The sequence below is a fragment of the Heptranchias perlo genome, chromosome 7 (genome assembly GCF_035084215.1).
Source record: "Heptranchias perlo isolate sHepPer1 chromosome 7, sHepPer1.hap1, whole genome shotgun sequence".
In the NCBI taxonomy this organism is placed as follows: domain Eukaryota; kingdom Metazoa; phylum Chordata; class Chondrichthyes; order Hexanchiformes; family Hexanchidae; genus Heptranchias; species Heptranchias perlo.
This window is the reverse complement of record NC_090331.1, coordinates 68,197,873-68,221,376: the sequence shown is the minus strand read 5'-3', so window position 1 is coordinate 68,221,376 and position 23,504 is coordinate 68,197,873. Positions and strand designations below refer to the sequence as shown.

The 23,504-nt window shown below is 46.2% G+C and overlaps 1 protein-coding gene across 1 annotated transcript in view; it reads left to right on the top strand.

Annotated features, from left to right (window-relative positions):
• The window catches only part of LOC137323338 (protein boule-like), a 91,535-nt gene extending 69,405 nt beyond the window's left edge, over positions 1 to 22,130 (top strand). Inside the window, exon 10 of the mRNA XM_067986821.1 lies at positions 21,478 to 22,130. Within this exon, the coding sequence (XP_067842922.1) occupies positions 21,478 to 21,636 (159 nt within the window). The 3' untranslated portion in view covers positions 21,637 to 22,130. The remainder of the gene's footprint in view (positions 1 to 21,477) is intronic.
• The last annotated feature ends 1,374 nt before the right edge of the window (positions 22,131 to 23,504 follow it).

Here is a 23,504-nt window from a genome sequence, read left to right as displayed (position 1 = left end):
TGACTGCTCTATGGTTGACCGCAGTGTTGCGATGGCGTGCATGGGGACCCCACACACTCCATGCTCTGTGTGAGTGTACAGAGGCTCGCTGGCAGCCAACCCAGTGCATCTAGAAGTTCCTGGTGCATTGCTATCAGTCTTCTATCGTCTGGGCCATCAAAGTCATCATCTGTACCCTCTGCAGCAGGGCTCAAATGTGAGCGCTCCCACGGGAGAGCTGCTTCCTGGGCCATCCGATCCCCCTGCCCTTGCTCCAGCACACTAGTGCTAGGTGCACCTCCCTTTGCAGACCCATCTAACCTGCTGTTATCTGTGTTGGTGCCTACACGGATATGGTCAAATGATGCTGATTATGCCATAGTGTTGCCCTCCTCTTCCTCTGCTCACCCTGTACAGTTTCTGGACCTAAAAAGAGAGGGACAGCCAATCTCAAGGGTAAGCAGGGAGAGACGAATGGCTATTGAAAGCAGCTGCACTTGGTCATGCAGAGTGTTTTGGGTGATATTGGAGTGGTGGCTGCGGGCCCGACTCACCCCCTGCCCCCATGTCTAGGACCTCCTCCTTGAGTGGGAACAGGACATTGGACGTAGGCTCTCCCTCCTCCTGTGCGCACCTGGCCCCTTGTATTAGGTGCCAGTTTGTCCTGCATTTATGAAGGGAGTGTTTTATTGGTGGCCTAATGAAATGTTTTGAGGATGTGCATGTCATGGTCGAATAGTTTGGATGTAGTGGGAAAGGTGGCAGAGTTGTGGGGGTCCGAGGGAAGAAATAGTGAGGAGATTAACAAACGTGTGAGTAATAACAGAAGGAGGTGTGGTGCAGCGATCGCAGGAGAGTGAAGGGAAGCAGAGGAAGGAAAGCTTGTGAGTCGTGGGTCTGCAAGTGGCGCAGAAGTGAGGAGAGTAATGCAAGATCTGATTTGGGTGTCCTACCTTAGCAACCCTGCTGAGATCATTGAACTTCTTGTGGCATTGCAGCCATATCCTGGGTGCAGTGCTCTTGGCATTGACCTCCTCTGCCACCTCTTGCAATTGCTGCTTGGATACCTGTCTGGATACTCTTCGGCCTCCCCGTTGGGAACAGCAAGCACCTCCCTCGTGTGGTGGACCTCTTCGACCAGGGGCCCCAGTGCAAAATCTGAGAACCTGGGGACCTTCAGAGCAGCTGTTTTAGGCATGCCTGAAGTGTCCACTGCAGATTCCAGTATTTTGCAGCCAAAGTACACCTACCCTTTCAGAGGTATTGGTGCCTTTAAATAGCATCATAGACGCGTCATTTTCAGGGCACCGATTTAGGCAAACTGCCAATGAAAAGCAGGAGTAACGCTGGCTGTCAGCCTATTCCAACATTACTGAAACATGGGGAACAATTTCTCAACTTAATGCACCTACGTGTTCAGGCATAGGTTGCGTGCGCTGTGCCGATTTGGTCCCCAAAAATGACGTGGACCAATTTCTCCCTTTGCAAACACATAATTTCCTAAAAGAGTGAGCACAGATAAAAAGCTTTTTTTTTTAAAAAGGCCAGTAGAATTCTGGGTTTTATAAATTGGTGGTTAGAGCACAAGAGCATAGAGACTATCCTAAACTTGTACAACACAGTGGTTAGACCACATTTAAAGTTTTAGTCACCCTATTAAAGAAAATACATTAAAGCCATGGAGAGCATACAGCATAGATTCATATCAGCATGATACCAGGGATGAGAAGCTATAGTTATGAGAAGAGACTTGAGATATTGCAGATATTGCCACTGGAGCAAAGAGGCTAAAGGAGAATTAGAGGTTTTTAAAATTAATGAAGGGTTTAAGTTGGAAAAGTAGATTAAGATTTATTTTCTCTGATTGCGGAGTCAGCAATGAAGGGTCATTAATTTTAAATGTGTTGTTAGAAGAGTGAAGACAGGAGAAATTTCTTATGCATGTTAGAGCATGGATGGTTTTGCCTCATTGGGTAGTTGAGACAAAAACCATTGCACTGTTTAAGGGAAGAATATTTAAAAATTAAAGCAGAGGAAGATATAGCAACATGGGAAGAGAATGGGGTAATGGGATTAGTGTTGGAATGCCCTAGCAAAGAGGCAGTACAGACACTGGTATGAATAGCCTCAATCTGTGCTGTAAACTTGTGCGGTTAAATATGACAGTGATCCAAACTGAATACAGTGGAACTGCCAGCACAAAACCTGGCAAGAGTACAGAACACAGCGATAAGACATTCCCAGCAGGGCAAGAGCCAACCGCATAGATGGACCCTTTATTTAGGTAATTTCATGGTGACTTTCTAGAACAAGAGGTTGGCAGAGTTCTGTTCCAAGTTTCATGATGTCAGCATTGGAGCCATAAATTACCCATCAATCTTGTGGCAGAGACAATTTCTTCCTTCGATTACCTCTTAAATGTGTGGGTCATTTATAAGATATGGTGGGACTTGGTCTTTGGATCTCGTAATCCTGAGTGCTAATGGATCTATCAGGTTCCAGAAGATAAATGATCTCTTGGCCCAGGTGAAAGGTCAAACCTGGCACACTTATTTAACAGCGTGGCTCTCGAAAGCACTGCTGTGGAACAGTTTTAAGTTATAGCAGCCTCGTGATAATACTGTTGATTTTCAGGAACATTTCCATCTTGAAAGCTTACTATCCTAAATGTAAGTCTTTTGTACATTTGTATCAAGACCACGACTTCAACCCTGTAGAGTGTGATGTGCCTGCAATCCTTGATAACAGAAATTGTTAAATTATGGACATTCTCCATTTTCACTAAGAATTCATGTTACTATGGTCTCTGCCTCTCATCTGCCTCTTGCAGATGCAGTCGGTGTGACGCACCCCATCATCTCCTTTTCTATGAAGCATGCTTGGAAGGTGCAACCATTTCTTCCTCAGGTTCTACCTATATGGGTTCTGAGTAAATTGACATCTGAATCGTTTTCTTTGTACTAAGACTAATAGTTTGCTAGCATTCCTATCAGTATTGAAGGGTTTGTGAACAATGCGTTGATGGCAAATCCACTTTATCCTGTTTGGCATGTGGATGGGCAGTTTTTAAGCCCCATCCTGTTTTTTTGTTATAATTGTTCTTGAGTTCCACTTAAGGAAATCATGATGCTGAAATTTTATTTACTGCTTCAGATTTCTTTCATTGAAGGGAGTTGGTATGGACAAGCCTAATCATGCAGGTAAGACAGAGAACTGTCATCAATCCAGACAGCTGTTTCGTTCTTTAAAAGAACAAGACTTAAGGAAACAGTGGTTAACAAATTAGGTAGTGGAGTCGTATTTCTTCGTACTTCATCCTGGGAGAGCAAGTGCCCCAAAAAAAGTTGGAGTGCATTGCTGGCAGAGTGGCCATTCTTGGGCCAATATGCGCAGGTATCCTTATGAGGTCATCTACAGGCAGCTACCTGGAGCAGCTTACATGTAGGCTGAAATTCTATTCCTGGCACATTTCCAATCTCTACATTAACACCCCCAGTACAATTTCAGGAAATGAGCCAAAGGTCTACCTGAACCTGGGCAGGGGGGTGGGGGGACTCTTTTTAGTAAAAGAGCCAAGGAGATGATGTTAAGGGAGGTCCTGGTGAGGAGCTGTGCCATTTTTGGATATGAGGTGCGCCCTTCTCTGCCAGCTGCAATGAAGGCAGTCTGTGGAGAGGTGGCTGAGCAGGTCAACCCTTGGTGCAGGGCTTCTGTGACCTCACAGCAAGTGGCCAAACATGCTGAGGAAGTGCCTAGTGATGGGGACATGGCAGATGGTGTCTCTCAGATTGATTCATTATCAAAGGACTGAACCTAAAACAGACTAGGGAGCAAGCCCTGGCAAGGAGGTGATGAGACACCCTCGGCTTAAGAATTTGCTTGGGAAAAGACAGCATGCAACCACCTGACTCTCTTTTCTCCAGTGGGCTAGATTCTTGTCCGATTGGCAGGGCAGGACCTTTGCTGCCAACCTGCTGAACTTTCCTCCCAGGGTCCTCATTGTCCATGCAGGGTGGATTTGAAACAGTAATACTGATCCTCATTGGGTTACCACCCTAGGAAGGAGGAGAAATAGAGTGCTGCTGCAGCCTTTAAGATGCTACAGCTGGTTAAAGGGGCACATGGCATTTTGAACAGTATGAAGTATAAGTGTAAGAATGTGTGAAAGAGCAGCATCCTTGGCCAAGGGCTGTCAGCAGCAGGAAGAGATCCCAGATGCAGCCATGGAGATTTGGATGGCTAAAGTAAGTGCTAAAAGAGATTGACTATTGGCCACAGAGGACCGGAAGCCAAATATTGTGTGGTTCAGGCCTTGTGGAGGGAGGTTACTGAAGCAGTCAGTGCAACCTCCACCATCTCAAGAACTGCCACATAGTGGAGAAAGAGCTTTAATGACCTCATTAGAGTGAGCAAACTATACTTCCATTCTATGATGTGAAACACAGAAGAGCTTGTTTAGCTGTGTACACTGACGTTTCTCCTTGAAGAAGTAGCGGCTGAGTGGAAAGGAATTGTAATACTGCAGAGAAAGCACATTAAGCTGACACTACTTAGGATGAACCTTGTCCTGCCTTCACCAACCTTCAACCTTCTCTTGCTAGCTTGCCATCTCCCACAGCCTCTCCTGTCTGCTTATTATTTGCAGAGCTTCTTTGTGCAGACTCAGTTTGCAGTATTGGTGTTCCTCCCCCAGTTGCAATTCGTTATCAATGGTCATTCGCAACCTTTACCTTGACAGGAGAGAAGAAAATGTTGAAGGAATGTGTGGCGTGGACACTTATTTCCCCCGTGAGAACACATGCATCCCATGATGAGTCGTGCAAGTACATTGTCCCTTTTAATGATCAGTGCTTCAAGACGAGCAGAACTCCTTCTGACAGGCTATGTGAGTTGACAGAATGGTTGAGAGTTAAGATGGTGCTTGAGTGTTTGCAGGGGTTGTCTTTTGCATTAGTAAGTTTCCCTGACACACAGATGATGACAGAGAAGGAGCATGAGAGGTAAAGAGGTGAGTGAAGACTCGATCACTGGTAAAGGATATGCAATGGGAATAGTGCCGTGACTTACCTTGGCCAGCCTGCTGAAGTCATTAAATCTCTTCCTACTCTATGTGGTAATTCTTGGTGGGTGGAGGTTGCAATGACTGCTTCAGCAACCTCCCTCCAAACAGCCTGCATCACCCTCATGGGATTTCCTGCCCTCGGGGCCAATAGTTGATTTTTTTAATCAACACTCGGGGTCGTGGACAGCTGTTTCAGCTGGAAGACCAGCAGGTTTCGGGCAGTCCAAGGGACTCCCTACACCGAGTTGATGGTCTTCCAGCAGCAGTTGATATCTGTCTCGGTTTGCATCCCGGGGAACAGCCTGTAGAGCACAGCGTTCCGTGTTGCTGAGCTGTTGGGGATGCCCTTCCCCTTTTTGCCTGGGGGCTTGTGCATGGCGTCCCTGCGGACGTGGTCCACCTTGAATCTCGAGACAAAGTGGAAGATAGCTCGGGTGACTGACGGCGGAGCGGTGGGGAATGGGCCAGACCTGGGCCACGTAGAGCAATACCACGATCATGTCATGCCTTATCACCAGGTTCTTGTCAGCCATGGAGTGGGAGGCCTCCCCGCCGCCCCCCCCCCCCGACATACCAAGCTTCTGTTTGGTCTTGCCGACCCATTCCACACAGTTCTTGGTGCAGGCCTGGGGCCTCCCAAACCAGATCCCCAGCACCTTCAAGCAGTCGGACCTGATGGTAAAGGGGACAATGGGTTGGGCCTCCCATCTGCCAAGGAACACGGCCTCACTCTTACTGCGGTTCACTCTGGCCCTCGAAGCCAGCTTGTACTGGTCGTAGATGCCCTTTAGTGTCTGGACCGACCGCAAAAGATGGTGACGCCGTCCATGTACAGGGAGGCCTTAACCTGAGAGCCTCCGCTGCCTGGGATCGTCACACCCTGATACCTGCATCCTTTTTGATGGACGCGGCAAACGGCTCGATACAACACACGAACAAGACCGCAGAGAGAAGACAGCCCCTCCTGACTCCAGATTTGATCGGAAAGCTCTCCAACTCCCACTCGTTGATTAGGATTGCACTACGGATGCCTGCGTAGAGCAGTCAGATCCAATCGCGGATTCCCTCCCCAAACCCCATTTTGGAGAGCACGTCCATCATGTACATGTGGGATATTCTGACGAAGGCCTTCTGATTCAAGCTGATGATGCAGGTGTTCACCCGCACCGCCCCCCCCCCAGTTCTGCATGTAGGCAATCGTATCCCTGGCTTCTAGCCTTTACCTCAACCAGCTACACAACGAGTACATTTGAGAATCTGGGAGCCGACAGTGTCTACTGCCCCCTGCCCCAAAAAGGTTGTTGCTGCTTCACACGTTCTTGCAGGTATGCTTCCTACAGTTCAAAAAAGTATGTCCCCTTTAAACCAACACTCATCTCTCCAATGGGTATTAACCCAATGAGGATCTATATTACTGCTCCTAACATACCCTGCATGGTTAATAAGGGCCTTAGGAGGAAAGTTCTGTGGTGCATTTGCAGAGTCACATGGGCAGGTTATAATCTTGCTAATCTGCCAATGGGAAGAGAATTCAGCCCTAAAAGTCGAAACAGAACCTCCAGAGCACTAAACAGCAGGAGAAGTGGAACAAACCTTCAGCTGCAGCAAACAAAATGTCTACCTCAATGCAGTACCTGCCTCAGGAATACCACTGTGCTGCTCGTACCACCATTTATACAGTGACAGTAATAATTAGGGTGGAAGTTGGGGAAAATAGAGCAGCAGGGTTAGCCACATCCACTTCACTCCATTTAAAGGCAGAGGAGCAAGCTCTGGGCAGAAGTTAAAGGGGAATGCCACTATTTTTGGAGAAGATTCTAATCCTATTTTCTACCAGCAGAATGAGTCGATAGCCATTACCATCCCAATTTACTGACTTAAATGCTCCAATAGTGCACAAAATAATACAATTTCTGGGAACTTCTCCAAAAGGTTGTAAAGTTGCCCATCTGGTAAATCAAAGGAAAATACAGCCCTCAATATTCAGTGTCACCAAGGGGAAACACCAGGGAAAGAAAAAATATATGGTGAGGCCCCACTAACGCTCACCCAACATTAATTTACATACAGGCACAGACTCCAGCATAAAGGGCAGTTACCGTCTTAAGAAAACACAAACATGATAAATTGGACATAGTTACGAAGGATATTGAAAATGGTGTTTTCTTAGAGGATAACAGCCTTTATGCTGGAGTCTGTGCCTGCCTGGAAAATTAATATTGGATGAGGGTTAATGGGGCCTCACCCTTTATTCGATTGATGCGTCAGGCCTGGGGAAACCTGATTCAGGAATTCTTGTATCATGACATGCCACTAGTAGTGCACACTGGCTCTGTATGGACTCAGATTTCCAGGAAAGCAGACCTAATACTCCCAGTGAGGACAGCAAAGCCCTGTGTGATGCTTGTCTGCAACCGGTTGTCAAGCCTTTCTAATCTTGCACCTCTACGGCAGCAGTCTGCATATCCATGCAAGAAGCAGACTGCCCTTAGGGCCTCTGTCACAAGGGCCTCCACTGCAGATGTTCCATGGTGGATTGCAGTGCTGATAAATTGTCCTCCAATGTACTACTTATGTTATTGGTGAGCCACAATCTGCAGCGCTCTTGTCTGATACAGCCGTGAATGCCTGCACCATCGCCAGTGTCTTTCTTTCAAATGCAAGGTTCATGAGGTGCACATCACTAGGTTCTTCACTTAAGAGGCAGTGCCTCCAGATCCACTGGCTAGCAATGTCTTCTTTCTTGTGTCCCACCAGCAGTGGCTGCGACTCACTTGTTGTGTTTCACCCAATGTAATCCCCTCTGGATGAGTCTCTAACTCCCCCAGGTGGATATCTCTGAGCCGCTGCTTGGGATGGATAGAGTGAGTGAGGATGCATGCTGCCAAGAGCTGGCAGTGTTGGATGCTGAGGGGGCTGCTTCTTGTTTTGCACCTCATCCAGTGTAGGAAATTTTGTTAGAACCGTTTCCTGAGCAGCCTAGCTGTCATACAACTTTCAGTAGACGGAGTGACGTGAGGGTTTCATGACATGGTTCATTGATATTTAATGAAGGAAGGCAAGCAGAATGCCATGATAAATCTTAGCTGGTACATGCCCTCCTGCTTCCCATCTCCAACACCCCTGATTGCCTCCCTCCCCAGAACATGCATCGTTTCATCCTCCGAGATAACTCATAGGGAGTTATAGATCTCAGGTTCAGGGTGTGGGGTGGAAGTTGGGGAAAATGGAGCAGCAGCCACACGCACACCACTTCATTTAAATGCAAAGGAGCAAGCTCTGGGCTGAAGTTAATGAGGAATGCCGTTATTTTTGGAGAAGGTTCTGATCCTATTTTCTACCAGCAGAATGAGTCGATAGCCATTACCACCCCAATTTACTGAGTTAATTGGCAGAAGGGTCGAGAACCAGAGGACACAGATTTAAGGTGGTTGGCAAAAGAACCAAAGGCGACATGAGGAAAAACTTTTTTATGCAGCGAGTAGTTATGATCTGGAATACATTGCTTGAAAGGATGGTGAAAGCAGATTCAATCGTGGCTTTCAAAAAGGAATTGGATAAATACTCGAAGGGGAAAAAAATTGCAGGGCCACGGGGAAAGAGCAGGGGAATGGGACTGACTGGATTGCTCTTACATAGAGCCAGGATGGGCTGAATGGCCTCCTACTGTGCTGTAACCATTCTATGATTAAGTGCCCCAATATCGCACAAAATCAAACAATTTCTGAGTACTTCTCCAAAGGTTGCAAAGTTGCCCAACTGGTAAATCAAAGGAAAATGCAGCCCACAATATTCAGTGGTCACCAAGGGAAAACGCTGTTATTGGCTGCTTTCTTGAAAAAGAAACCACAGGGTGAAATTACCATAACTGTAAGACTCATGTGTCAGCATGAAGACTATAATGAATGTGATGACAGGTGTATGCAGCAAACAATTAGATGCTAATTTTTCTGTTTGGGATGCCTGGCACTGAACTGTATCTGCCAGGAACATATATCAGGAAATTGCTCATCCACAGCCCATGATTTTCAGTACATTAAAATTAATAGAAGGAAAGTCATAAGCTGCAGATATGCAATTACTGAGTATGCATTGCTGGTGGCCACGGTTCTGTGCCAGGAGAGCCCAGGTGGAAAATTTTCTCCTGCACTCCATGTGAGGTTATTTCTCAGGATGAATGCATGTGAGTAAAGAAACACTAATTTGATTGAATTTTTTGAGGGGGTGATTAGGCGTGTGGATGAGGGTAACGCAGTGGATGTGGTATACATGGATTTCAGTAAGGCCTTCGATAAAGTCCCCCACAGGAGACTGGTCAAGAAGGTACGAGCCCATGCAATCCAGGGTGCCTTGGCACTTTGGATACAAAACTGGCTTAGTGGCAGAAGGCAGAGGGTGATGGTCGAAGGTTGTTTTTGTGACTGGAAGCCTGTGGCCAGTGGGGTACCACAGGGATCGGTGCTGGGTCCCTTGCTGTTTGTGGTCTACATTAATGACTTGGATATGAATGTAAAAGGTATGATCAGTAAGTTCGCTGATGATACAAAGATTGGTAGGGTGGTAAATAGTGAGGAGGATAGCCTCAGTCTGCAGGACGATATAGATGGGTTGGTCAGATGGGCGGAACAGTGGCAAATGGAATTTAACCCGGAAAAGTGCGAGGTGATGCACTTTGGAGGGACTAACAAGGCAAGGGAATACACAATGAATGGGAGGACCCTAGGCAAGACAGAGGGTCAGAGGGATCTTGGTGTGCAAGTTCACAGATCCCTGAAGGCGGCGGAACAGGTAGATAAGGTGGTAAAGAAGGCATATGGGATACTTGCCTTTATTAGCCGAGGCATAGAATATAAGAGCAAGGAGGTTATGATGGAGCTGTATAAAACACTGGTTAGGCCACAGCTGGAGTACTGTGTGCAGTTCTGGTCGCCACACTACAGGAAGGATGTGATCGCTTTGGAGAGGGTGCAGAGGAGATTCACCAGGATGTTACCAGGGCTGGAGCGCTTCAGCTATGAAGAGAGACTGGGAAGATTGGGTTTGTTTTCCTTGGAGCAGAGGAGGCTGAGGGGGGACATGATTGAGGTGTACAAAATTATGAGGGGCACAGATAGGATGGATACTAAGGAGCTTTTTCCCTTTGTTGAGGGTTCTATAACAAGGGGACATAGATTCAAGGTAAAAGGCGGGAGGTTTAGAGGGGATTTGAGAAAGAACTTTTTCACCCAGAGGGTGGTTGGAGTCTGGAACTCACTGCCTGAAAGGGTTGTGGAGGCAGGAACCCTCACAACATTCAAGAAGCATTTGGATGAGCACTTGAAATGCCATAGCATACAAGGCTACGGACCAAATGCTGGAATATGGGATTAGAGTAGACAGGGCTGATGGCCGGCGCGGACACGATGGGCCGAAGGGCCTCTATCCGTGCTGTATGACTCTATGACTTCCAGGTGAAAGCTAGGGGTGTAAAGGGTGCCATGATATCTCATATGGGCATGGATGGTAAGAAATTGAAGCACTTTAAAGACTGAAGATGAGGTGATTGTAAATGGCAGATATGCTTAGAACAGTGCATTCTTGATAGATGAAGCTGACCTGGTAGTCATTAAACATTTTGCAGCATTGATTGCCACAAGTCGAACGGTAGATTTGGCACAGACTTCTCTGGCCACCTTACACTTTTCTGCTGCAGCTCTTTTGAGGCTGTCCTTTTGTCAGTTTCAAAGAGGAGCTGGCCTTTTGGAGCAGCATTTTAATATAGGAATCCACGAATCAGAGGGCTCTGTGCCCTGCAGGAGTGCTCTTCTAACACTTTTAGATCAAGAAATTGTTTTGGTGCCACCAAAATGAAGTTTGGTGTTGTAGTTCCTTTAGCTTGTTGTAGGTCTTCATATTCTGCAGCATCTTGTTATTTCTGCTCCAAAATTGGTCAGCTCCCAATGCCTGGACCTCACCCAGGTTTCAAAAAAATCAAGTTGACCCCTGAAATTACAGCTTGGTCGGTGCTCAAAATGGACACCTCAGCCCGCAATACTTCAGCAATGATCACACCGGCCTTTGATTGAACTCAGCAATTAGTTAAGAGCCAAAAAGCTGTTGGCAATATTCAGAAATGGTAGATTGCCTGTTGTTTCTTTGGCATATTTGGTACAGTTAGTTTTTGCTCCTAATCTTCTGTATCTTTTAACACAAACAGTTGATCTGGATTTGTAGTAGATAGGTGACAAGTATGGTTTTAATTACCTTGGAGTAACCTTGACAACTTCTGTTTTCAATTCCACTAACCATTAAAAATGGATCTAATGATGCTTTCATACAAGAAGCGAATTTTCCTCTGCCGAATGTGCCCTATTTGTACCTACTTCTGGGATATATGTAGAGGTAAAAGGAGTGGCAACGCCTTGCATTTGACGTGATATTGTGCCTTGATCAGGTGCCGAGATTTAATGATACTTAAAAGAGCTGTAAGTGATGTAATTCTGGTATCTTCATCTGTTTCCTCCCTGAAAGCTGGTTGGAGATCAGGTACTAATATCGCTCATACACTGGATGTTCTCAGCAGATAGACTGTGTCTGAAATCAGATGGATTCACAAACACAGGAATCAACTAGGATTGTGACTGGCAAATTGACATTTGGGCAATTAAAAGAGCACAGTTTAAGATTCTTTCGCTGAAATAGGGCTGATTGTGTCCAGTAGCTTTTAAGGAGAGCTGGGGAGATGTATACAGTTTCTGGCTTTCGCCATCCCCCTTAGCACAATGAGTGTCCCATTAGAAAATGAAGGAAGAAGACCAGGAAGAACTTTTCGATACCAGGGAAGTGTGGCATCATTACAGGAGAAGTGCTGCTGCTCCCCATTAGAGTGTGATTCAAATATATTGGCCACAAAGGAAATATCTGCACCTGACTGAGGAGCAATGCCTTTGGAGGCTTCAATTCACCAGGGAGGCAGTGACAGAGTTGTGCAATATGCATTGAAAGGACCTTACAGTCTGACACAGCATTGCCAGTGATGGTGACGGCAGCCTCAATTACTTTTTGCCTTGGGCTCTTTCCAAAGGGCCAGTGGGAACATCTGAAATGCCTTGCTACGTGAAACAGATGACCGATACATTGTTTGCCAGAGCAAGCAGATACATCACTTTCCGCATGAGCAAGAGGAGGTAGCAGGCTTTTCTGAATGGCAGGATTCCCAAAAATCCAGCGTGTCATTGATGTCATTCATATAGCTTTTTTTTAATTCATTCATGGGATGTGGGCGTCGCTGGCAAGGCCAGCATTTATTGCCCATCCCTAATTGCCCTGGAGAAGGTGGTGCAGAGCCACAATCTTGAACTGCTGCAGTCCGTGTGGTGAAGGTACTCTCACAGTGCTGTTAGGAAGGGAGTTCCAGGATTTTGACCCAAGTCAGTATGGTGTGTGACTTGGAGGGGAACGTGCAGGTGGTGATGATCCCATGGGCCTGCTGCACTTGTTCTTCTAGTGGTAGAGGTCGTGGGTTTGGGAGGTGCTGTCGAAGAAGTCTTGGCAAGTTGCTGCAGTGCATCTTGGAGATGGTACACACTGCAGCCACGGTGCGCCGGTGGTGGAGGGAGTGACTGCTTCAGGTAGTGGAAGGGGTGCCAATCAAGCAGGCTACTTTATCCTGGATGGGGTCGAGCTTCTTGAGTGTTGTTGGAGCTGCACTCATCCAGGCAAGTGGAGAGTATTCCATCACACTTCTGATTTGTGCCTTGTAGATGGTGGAAAGGCTTTGGGGAGTCAGAAGGTGAGTCATTCGCTGCAGAATACCCAGCCTCTGACCTGCTCTTGTAGCCACAGTATTTTTGTGGCTTGTTCAGTTAAGTTTCTGGTCAATGGTAACCCCCAGGATGTTGATGATGGGGGATTCGACGATGGTAATGTCGTTGAATGTCATGGGGAGGTGGTTAGACTCTCTTGCTGGAGATGGTCATTGCCTGGCACTTGTCTGGCAAGAATGTTACTTGCCACTTGTCAGCCCAAGCCTGGATGTTGTCCAGGTCTTGCTGCATGCAGGCACGGACTGCTTCATTATCTGAGAGGTTGCAAATGGAACTGTACACTGTACAATCATCATGGAACATCCCCACTTCTGACCTTATGATGGAGGGAAGGTCATTGATGAAACAGCTGAAGATAATTGGGCATAGGACGCCGCCCTGAGGAACTCCTGCAGCGATGTCCTGGGGCTGAGATGATTGGCCTCCAACAACCACTACAATCTTCCTTTGTGCTAGGTATGACTCCAGCCACTGGAGAGTTTTCTCCTTGATTCCCATTGACTTCAATTTTACTGGGGCTCCTTGGTGCCACACTCGGTCAAATGCTGCCTTGATGTCAAGGTCAGTCACTCTCACCTCACCTCACCTCTAGAATTCAGCTCTTTGGACCAAGGCTGTAATGAGGTCTGAGCCAAGTGGTCCTGGTGGAACCCAAACTGAGCATCGGTGAGCAGGTCATTGGTGAGTAAGTGCCACTTGATAGCACTGTCGACGACACCTTCCATTATTTTGCTGATGATTGAGAGTAGACTGATGGGGCGGTAACTGGCCGGATCAGATTTGTCCTTTTTGTGGACAGGACATACCTGGGCAATATTCCACTGTGTTGGGTAGATACCAATGTGGCAGCTGTACTGGAACAGCTTGGCTAGAGGTGCAGCTAGTTCTGGAGTACAAGTCTTCAGCACTGCAGCTGGGATGTTGTTGGGGCCCATAGCTTTTGCTGTATCCAGTGCACTCAGCATGTGGAGTAAATCAAATTGGCTGAAGACTGGCTTCTGTGATGGTGGGGATCTCGGGAGGAGGCCAAGATGGATCATCCACTCGGTACTTCTGGCTGAAGTTGGTTGCAAATGCTTCAGCCTTGTCTTTTGCACTCACGTGCTGGGCTCAGCCATCATTGAGGATGGGGACGTTCACGATGCCTCCTCTTCCCGTTAGTTGTTTAATTGTCCACCACCGTTCATGACTGGATGAGGCAGGACTGCAGAACTTTGATCTGATCCATTTTTGTGGGATCGCTTAGCTCTGTCTGTAGCATGCTGCTTCCGTTGTTTAGCATGCATGTAGTCCTGTGTTCCCTTTTTGTGTGTGTGTGTAGTCCTGTGTTGCAGCTTCTGCAGATTGGCACCTTATTTTAGGTACGCCTGGTGCTGCTCCTGGCATGCTCTTCTACATTCTTCATTGAACCAGGGTTGATCTCCTGACTTGTTGGTAATGGTAGAGTGAGGGATACAATTCTGCTGCTGCTGCTGGCCCACAGCGCCTCATGGATGCCCACTTTTGAGCTGCTCGATCTGTTCTGAATCTATCCCATTCAGCATGGTGGTAGTGCCACACAACACGATGGACGGTGTCCTCAGTGTGAAGACGGGACTTCGTCTCCACAAAGACTGCGCGGTGGTCACTCCTACCAATACTGTCATGGACAGATGCATATGCGACAGGTAGATTGGTGAGGGTGAAGTCAAGTAGGTTTTTCCCTCGTGTTGGTTCTCTCACCACCTGCTGCAGGCCCAGTCCAGCAGCTATGTCCTTCAGGACTCGGCCAGTTCGGTCAGTAGTGGTGCTACCGAGCCACTCTTGATGATGGACATTGAAGTCCCCCACCCAGAGTACATTCTGTGCCCTTGCTACCCTCAGTGCTTCCTCCAAGTGGTGCTCAACATGGAGGAGTACTGATTCATCAGCTGAGGGAGGGCGGTAGGTGGTAATCAGCAGGAGGTTTCCTTGCCCATGTTTGACCTGATGCTATGAGATTTCATGGGGTCCAAAGTCAGTGTTGAGGACTCCCAGGGCCACTCCCTCCTGACTGTATACCAGTGTGCCACCACTTCTGGAGGGTCTGTCCTGCTGGTGGGACAGGACATACCGAGAGATAGTGATGAAAGAGTCTGGGACGTTGGCTGAAAGGTATGATTGTGTCAGACTGGCTATGTCAGGCTGCTGCTTGACTGGTCTGTGGGACAGGTCTCCCAATTTTGGCACGTCCCCAGATGTTAGTGAGAAGGACTTTGCAGGATCGACTGGGCTTGGTTTGCCTTTGTCGTGTCTGGTGCCTAGTGGTCCGATGCTGCGTGGTCTGTCCAGTTTTATTCTTATTATGACTGCACACAGGAATGCTCCATATATGAATCACAAGCGCTTTTATTCCATCAATGTTCAGCTTGTGTATGAGTTTCTGTATTGTATACTGCATGTGAATGCTTGATTCCTTGGCAGCACTTATTATGCATACATTTTGTGACAGTTCACCATGTCACCATTATTGGAAGATATCCAGCAAGTGAAGTGTTGGATCCTGAGAGACCAAGAATGTCTACTGTTGCCTTGGCTTGTGACTCCACTGCAACATCCCTGCACATCAGATGAGAATAGACACAATTCAATGCAAATCAGGAGGGCAAAAAAGGGACATGAGATTGCTTTGGCAGATAAGGCAAAGGAGAATCCAAAGAGCTTCTACAAATAAATAAAGGGCAAAAGAGTAACTAGGGAGAGAGTAGGGCCTCTTAAGGATCAACAAGGTCATCTATGTGCGGAACCACAAGAGATGGGTGAGATCCTAAATGAATATTTCACATCGGTATTTACGGTTGAGAAAGGCATGGATGTTAGGGAACTTGGGGAAATAAATAGTGATGTCTTGAGGAGTGTACATATTACAGAGAGGGAGGTGCTGGAAGTCTTAACGCGCATCAAGGTAGATAAATCTCCGGGACCTGAAGAAATGTATTCCGGGACGTTATGGGAGGTTAGGGAGGAAATTGCGGGTCCCCAAGCAGAGATATTTGAATCATCGACAGCTACAGGTGAGGTGCCTGAAGATTGGAGGGTAGCAAATGTTGTGCCTTTGTTTAAGAAGGGCGGCAGGGAAAAGCCTGGGAACTATAGACCGGGGAGCCTGACATCTGTAGTGGGTAAGTTGTTAGAGGGTATTCTGAGAGACAGGATGTACAGGCATTTGGAGAGGCAGGGACTGATTAGGAACAGTCAGCATGGTTTTGTGAGAGGAAAATCATGTCTCACGAATTTGATTGAGTTTTTTGAATGGATAACCAAGAAGATAGATGAGGGCTGTGCAGTAGACGTGGTCTACATGGACTTTAGCAAAGCCTTTGACAAGGTACCGCATGGTAGGTTGTTACATAAGGTTAAATCTCACGGGATCCAAGGTGAGGTAGCCAATTGGATACAAAATTGGATTGATGACAGAAGACAGAGGGTGGTTGGAGAGGGTTGTTTTTCAAACTGGAGGCCTGTGACCAGCGGTGTGCCTCAGGGATCGGTGCTGGGTCCGTTGTTATTTGTTATTTATATTAATGATTTGGATGAGAATTTAGGAGGCATGGTTAGTAAGTTTGCAGATGACACCAAGATTGGTGGCATTGTGGACAGTGAAGAAGGCTATCTAGGATTGCAACGGGATCTTGATAAATTGGGCCAGTGGGCCGATGAATGGCAGATGGAGTTTAATTTAGATAAATGTGAGGTGATGCATTTTGGTCGATCGAATCGGGCCAGGACCTACTCCGTTAATGGTAGGGCGTTGGGGAGAGTTATAGAACAAAGAGATCTAGGAGTACAGGTTCATAGCTCCTTGAAAGTGGAGTCACAGGTGGATAGGGTGGTGAAGAAGGCATTCAGCATGCTTGGTTTCATTGGTCAGAACATTGAATACAGGAGTTGGGATGTCTTGTTGAAGTTGTACAAGACATTAGTAAGGCCACACTTGGAATACTGTGTACAGTTCTGGTCACCCTATTATAGAAAGGATATTATTAAACTAGAAAGAGTGCAGAAAAGATTTACTAGGATGCTACCGGGACTTGATGGTTTGACTTATAGGGAGAGGTTAGACAGACTGGGACTTTTTTCCCTGGAGAGTAGGAGGTTAAGGGGTGATCTTATAGAAGTCTATAAAATAATGAGGGGCATAGATAAGGTAGATAGTCAAAATCTTTTCCCAAAGGTAGGGGAGTCTATAACGAGGGGGCATAGATTTAAGGTGAGAGGGGAGAGATACAAAAGGGTCCAGAGGGGCAATTTTTTCACTCAAAGGGTGGTGAGTGTCTGGAACGAGCTGCCAGAGGCAGTAGTAGAGGCGGGTACAATTTTGTCTTTTAAAAAGCATTTGGACAGTTACATGGGTAAGATGGGTATAGAGGGATATGGGCCAAGTGCAGGCAATTGGGACTAGCTTAGTGGTATAAACTGGGCGACATGGACATGTTGGGCCGAAGGGCCTGTTTCCATGTTGTAAACTTCGATGATTCTATGTTTCCACCAGATCCATTATTGAGTACACCATAGGCATGCTGAAATAAACATTGCTGATGGCTTGACATTTTTAGGGTATCCTTCACTACAACCCAGCCAAAGTTTCACAGATCACTGTGGTCTTCTGCTTTCTCTGCATGGAACAGCTGGAGCTGAAGCCCTCTGATGAACAGCTGGAGGGCATTGCTGATATCCTCACCTTATTGCACAAATTCGTTGTCAAACAGTTGGCATAATAGGATGGAAGTGAAAAGAAAGGATGTGTACAAATTCTGAGCTCGGGCCCTGCTTCCTTCTTCCTCATCTACTACCTACTCCTCCAAGCTCTATCCCTGAATTTGGTGGACTGACCTCAAACGGGATATAGCTTTTCTACTGACTCTCCAGTTACGGGCATCTGCCTCCTGTTAGGTGTTACCTTCTATAGATACATGCATTGATTCTGTGAAATTGGTGGCATGGAATCGTGTTGCTCGTTGTATGGAGGTGCTTTTCATGTATATTTTGAAGATGGAAAGGTGTAACAAGCAGATGCTGGTCATGAAAGAAGTTATCATTGAGCTGTCACATTTGTCATTGTGCTGGAAAGTACACAGAATAACATCATATACATCTATGGAAGGATTGGAGAAAAAATGAAAGAATGCATGAGTAACAAAGACGAGTTTGTGATACTAATAATTGGTATATTGCGTAAGTATGGGCTAACACTGCAGGATCATGTTTTGCTCCTCCTGGTGAGGTCATTGAATTTTTTCCGGCATTGCAGATATATCCTCTGGATGGTGCTCTTCGCATTCAGTCAGCCAGCCCCCTCCTGCCATGTTTTTTGCCCCTTGGTTTTAGACATCCTATGGCTATCTCTGGGAAAATGAGCCCCACTCTAAGCTGCACCTCCTGCAGCAATAATCCAAAAAATGATTTTTAACTGATGGAGCCAAACCCCAACAAGAAACATGCGTCTGTCAGGTCTACAGCAGCACTCAAAGTTTATGACTGTGCACCCAACCCCAATTGCTCGATGTATTCAATGCACAGCCACAATATGTAAATCCCCAGCACTTACAAATACACTAAACTTCAGGCAGGTTTGTTTGGAGAATGCATCTCCAGTGCTCTGAATGACTTGTACTCACTTACAGGAGAAGAGGAAAATTGGCTGAACTTAACTATCGAGTTTAGCTTTCCTTTCAAAAACTGTGTGAGGAAGCGGACAGTCTGAATTTGTGTCAGCTTTTCCACAAGATGTACTGAGTCCCACTCAGTAATCTGTGCTTTAAGTCAACATATACTTCGTAGTATTAATGGGGGCTTTTAAAAGTCCAGTAGCACCACTACTGACCGAGCTGGCCGAGTCCTGAAGGACATAGCTGCCAGACTGGGCCTGCGGCAGGTGGTGAGCGAACCAACACGAGGGAGAAACTTACTTGACCTCATCCTCACCAATCTACCTGTCGCAAATGCATCTGTCGATGACAGTATTGGTAGGAGTGACCACCGCACTGTCCTCGTGGAGACGAAGTCCCGTCTTCGCACTGCGGACACCATCCACCGTGCTAAATGGGATAGATTCAGGACAGATCCAGCAGCTCAAAACTGGGCATCCATGGGGCGCTGTGGGTCATCAGCAGCAGCAGAATTGTATTCCAGCACAATTTGTAACCTCATGGCCCGGCATCCATGGGGCGCTGTGGGTCATCAGCAGCAGCAGAATTGTATTCCAGCACAATCTGTAACCTCATGGCCCGGCATATTCCTCACTCTACCATTACCAACAAGCCAGGGGATCAACCCTGGATCAATGAGTGCAGAAGAGCATGCCAGGAGCAGCACCAGGCGGACCTAAAAACGAGGTGCCAACCTGGTGAAGCTGCAACTCAGGACTACATGCATGCTAAACAGCGGAAGCAACATGCTATAGACAGAGCTAAGCAATTCCACAACCAACGGATCAGATCAAAGCTCTGCAGTCCTGCCACATCCAGTCGTGAATGGTGGTGGACAATTAAACAACTGGAGGAGGAGGCTCTGTGAACATCCCCATCCTCAATGATGGCTGAGTCCAGCATGTGACTGCAAAAGACAAGGCTGAAGTGTTTGCAACCACCTTCAGCCAGAAGTGCCGAGTGGATGATCCATCTCGGCCTCCTCCCGATATCCCCACCATCACAGAAGCCAGTCTTCAGCCAATTCGATTCACTCCACGTGATATCAAGAAACGGCTGAGTGCACTGGATGCAGCAAAGGCTATGGGCCCTGACAACATCCCGGCTGTAATGCTAAAGATTTGTGCTCCAGAACTAGCTGCGCCTCTAGCCAAGCTGTTCCAGTACAGCTACAACACTGGCATCTACCCGACAATGTGGAAAATTGCCCAGGTATGTCCCGTCCACAAAAAGCAGGACAAATCCAATCCAGCCAGTTACTGCCCCATAAGTACTCTCAATCATAAGCAAAGTGATGGAAGGTGTTGTCGACAGTGCTATCAAGCGGCACTTACTCACCAATAACCTGCTCACTGATGCTCAGTTTGGGTTCCGCCAGGACCACTCGGCTCCGGACCTCATTGCAGCCTTGGTCCAAACATGGACAAAGGAGCTGAATTCCAGAGGTGAGGTGAGAGTGACTGCCCTTGACATCAAGGCAGCATTTGACCGAGTGTGGCACCAAGGAGCCCTAGTAAAATTGAAGTCAATGGGAATCAGGGGGAAAACTCTCCAGTGGCTGGAGTCATACCTAGCACAAAGCAAGATTGTAGTAGTTGTTGGAGGCCAATCATCTCAGCCCCAGGACATCGCTGCAGGAGTTCCTCAGGGCAGTGTCCTAGGCCCAACCATCTTCAGCTGCTTCATCAATGACCTTCCCTCCATCATAAGGTCAGAAATGGGGATGTTCGCTGATGATTGCACAGTGTTCAGTTCCATTCGCAACCCCTCAGATAATGAAGCAGTCCATGCCCGCATGCAGCAAGACCTGGACAACGTCCAGGCTTGGGCTGACAAGTGGCAAGTAACATTTGCGCCAGACAAGTGCCAGGCAATGACCATCTCCAACAAGAGAGTGTCTAACCACCTCCCCTTGACATTCAATGGCATTACCATCGCGGAATCCCCCACCATCAACATCCTGGGGGTCACCATTGACCAGAAACTGAACTGGACCAGCCATATAAATACTGTGGCTACAAGAGCAGGTCAGAGGCTGGGTATTCTGCGGCGAGTGACTCACATCCTGACTCCCCAAAGCCTTTCCACCATCTACAAGGCACATGTTAGGAGTGTGATGGAATACTCTCCACTTGCCTGGTTGAGTGCAGCTCCAACAACACTCAAGAAGCTCGACATCATCCAGGACAAAGCAGCCCGCTTGATTGGCACCCCGTCCACCACCATAAACATTCACTCCCTTCACCACCGGCGGACCATGGCTGCAGCGTGTACCATCCACAGGATGCACTGCAGCAACTCGCCAAGGCTTCTTCGACAGCACCTCCCAAACCCGCGACCTCTACCACCTAGAAGGACAAGAGCAGCAGGCACATGGGAACAACACCACCTGCACGTTCCCCTCCAAGTCACACACCATCCCGACTTGGAAATATATCGGCGTTCCTTCATCGTCGCTGGGTCAAAATCCTGGAACTCCCTTCCTAACAGCACTGAGGGAGAACCTTCACCACACGGACTGCAGCGGTTCAAGAAGGCAGCTCACCACCACCTTCTCAAGGGCAATTAGGGATGGGCAATAAATGCTGGCCTTGCCAACGACGCCCACATCCCATGAACGAATGGAGAAAAAAAAGGTTTAGGTCTCATGGCCAGAGAAGTATGGAGGCAGAACGACAACGAGTTGGATTTGGAATTTTTCATTAGTCTATTGCTGAAGCAGATTATTGTCCTGTTTTGTAAACCATTTTATTCAAATTCATTCAGAGATAGTTTTGAAGGTGGTGGTAATGATGATGGCATTACCATACTTTATTGTATGAGCCCTTGCTTTGATGACAATGTTTAATTTATTTTGGTGTTTTGTGATACTAGTTTAGACTAGCACTAGTACCTCATGTAGCTGTATCTGTGATGAACATAAGCATAGTTGTCAATGATCCTGTGTTAAATTTTTTGCCTCCAGGAATCTAGGTTGCATCCTGTCAGAAGAAATTTTTCCCAACCTCCGCCAGTCGGGATAAAACCTCGTTACACACGCAGTCCACATTATCATCTGAGGAAGGAGTATAGAGCAGAAGATTCTATTCTTACTCCACCTTCTTCAACTGAATCTGTTAAGTAGAAGAATTTGTAATGCCATTGTTGTATTGGAACACATACGTATGAAAGGAGACATAATTGATAAGTCTTAATCTTTGAAAGTACATGTAAGAAGTGATTCTTAAAGATATAACAGTTTAATTGGTTAAATAGTGTAGGTTTAAATATGTAACTAGGGCATCTTGGTTTGTAAATTGGAAAAATGTTATGTTATCAAACATGCCACAGTTAATATGTCTGAGCATGTCTGCATTTTATACTTCAAACTGAAGAGATCTTGCAGTATAAGTTAGAACAGAATATTTTTAAGAATCATGGCAACAATGTGAATTCTTAGAAGTTGCAAATAATCCAGACCAGGCATAATATGTGGCTGTTGGGTACAGAGCAGTAGTTATGCTGATTTTGAGAAATAGCAGGAAGTTAAAAGTGGAAATTTATTTAACAGGAAAAAGGAAACATGCCTCAGTTTTGAGCTTGAATGTCGCACCTCTAATTTTTAACAAATTTTAATGTTTACAAGTTTTTACACCTTTTCCTTTGTATAATTTGTGTTTTCCACATAGATTAATAGAACCTAAATTGTTTTTTTTACTATTTGTGTTGTGTATCTTTTTATTTATAGTAATGTGTTTTGTAATATTATTGATGTGTAAAGTTTAAATTGGAGTATGTTAATTTAGACTGGATTCTTTTTACCCTTTCTCACTCGATGTGGAGGAGTTACTTAGTGTGTACGGCTTGAGTAAAAGCCCTGACTTTTGGACCATTTACTTTTGCACACGGTACCTTTTATTGTGTTGCCTTTATACATATCCTTCTAAAATGTCATGTTTTTACATAGGTAGGATAAATGATTAATATAGTATAATGTTGAAGTATTACTGTTTTACTGTAGTTTAGATTGTTAGTTATAGCTTAGGTATAGTTAAGTAATTATTAGAGTTCTAGATGTAAGGCAAATCGGTGCATCCTGAATAATCAACTGGCATCGTAACATTTAAGTGCATTTACTATGTCATCATAAGATGGAGGTATCTGTGAGTGCATGTGTTCTATTAAAAACAGGTTTTCAATTCCACTTGCTAATGTAAAGGTAGCATTTATGTCAGACATTTAAAAAAAACAATTGGCAATATCCAAACTTTTCAATGTGATTAGTAGTCAATTATGAGACCCTGGGGTCAATTTTAACGGTTCCCGCCAGGCAGAAAACGGCAGCAGTGGGTTGATCGCCCAATTTACATGCCATCTAATTGGGTGGGATGTAAATTGGGTGGCTGACTCGTTGCCGCATGTTTGCTGCCCAGTGGCAACAGTTAAAATCAACTCCCCCTCCCCCAATCTTGTGTTGGTACAAGGTTTTGTACCAGAATGCTTAGGAACTATATCTCAAATACATGGCTTGTTTCCCAGAGGTAAATTCTTTACTGTGAATAGTTGATCGGCTTTGCATCTCATGAACTGAAAGTTGGTGAGTTCGCATCAGGAAAGAATCAGCATGGAGGGTGTTTTGGAAATAATATTTGTAGTTTTTGAAGTAATATTGGATGCAGTTTGCCATTTGTAGCAGAAAACTCAGCACAACTTTGAAAATTAGCATTGTAATTTAATCCTCCCAAATAATGCTGGTTGCAATTTCCAGTTCCCTTCTTGTATTGCTGCAAAAATCTGAGGGATTGAAGCCAGGACCTCTGGTGTACCAAACTCAGATCTTCCTTCAATATCTGGCAACTTAGTGGCTGGAAACATTACTAAGTTTTTTAGGCTAAATACCAGTGCAACCACAGTGTCTTTGGCTTTGAAGTGTCTTTTTCTGCTATTATACTGTCTGAAGCCGGTCTTGTTTCCACAGCAATAATCCCTTCCTCCCCAAGTCTGGTTTTCTGG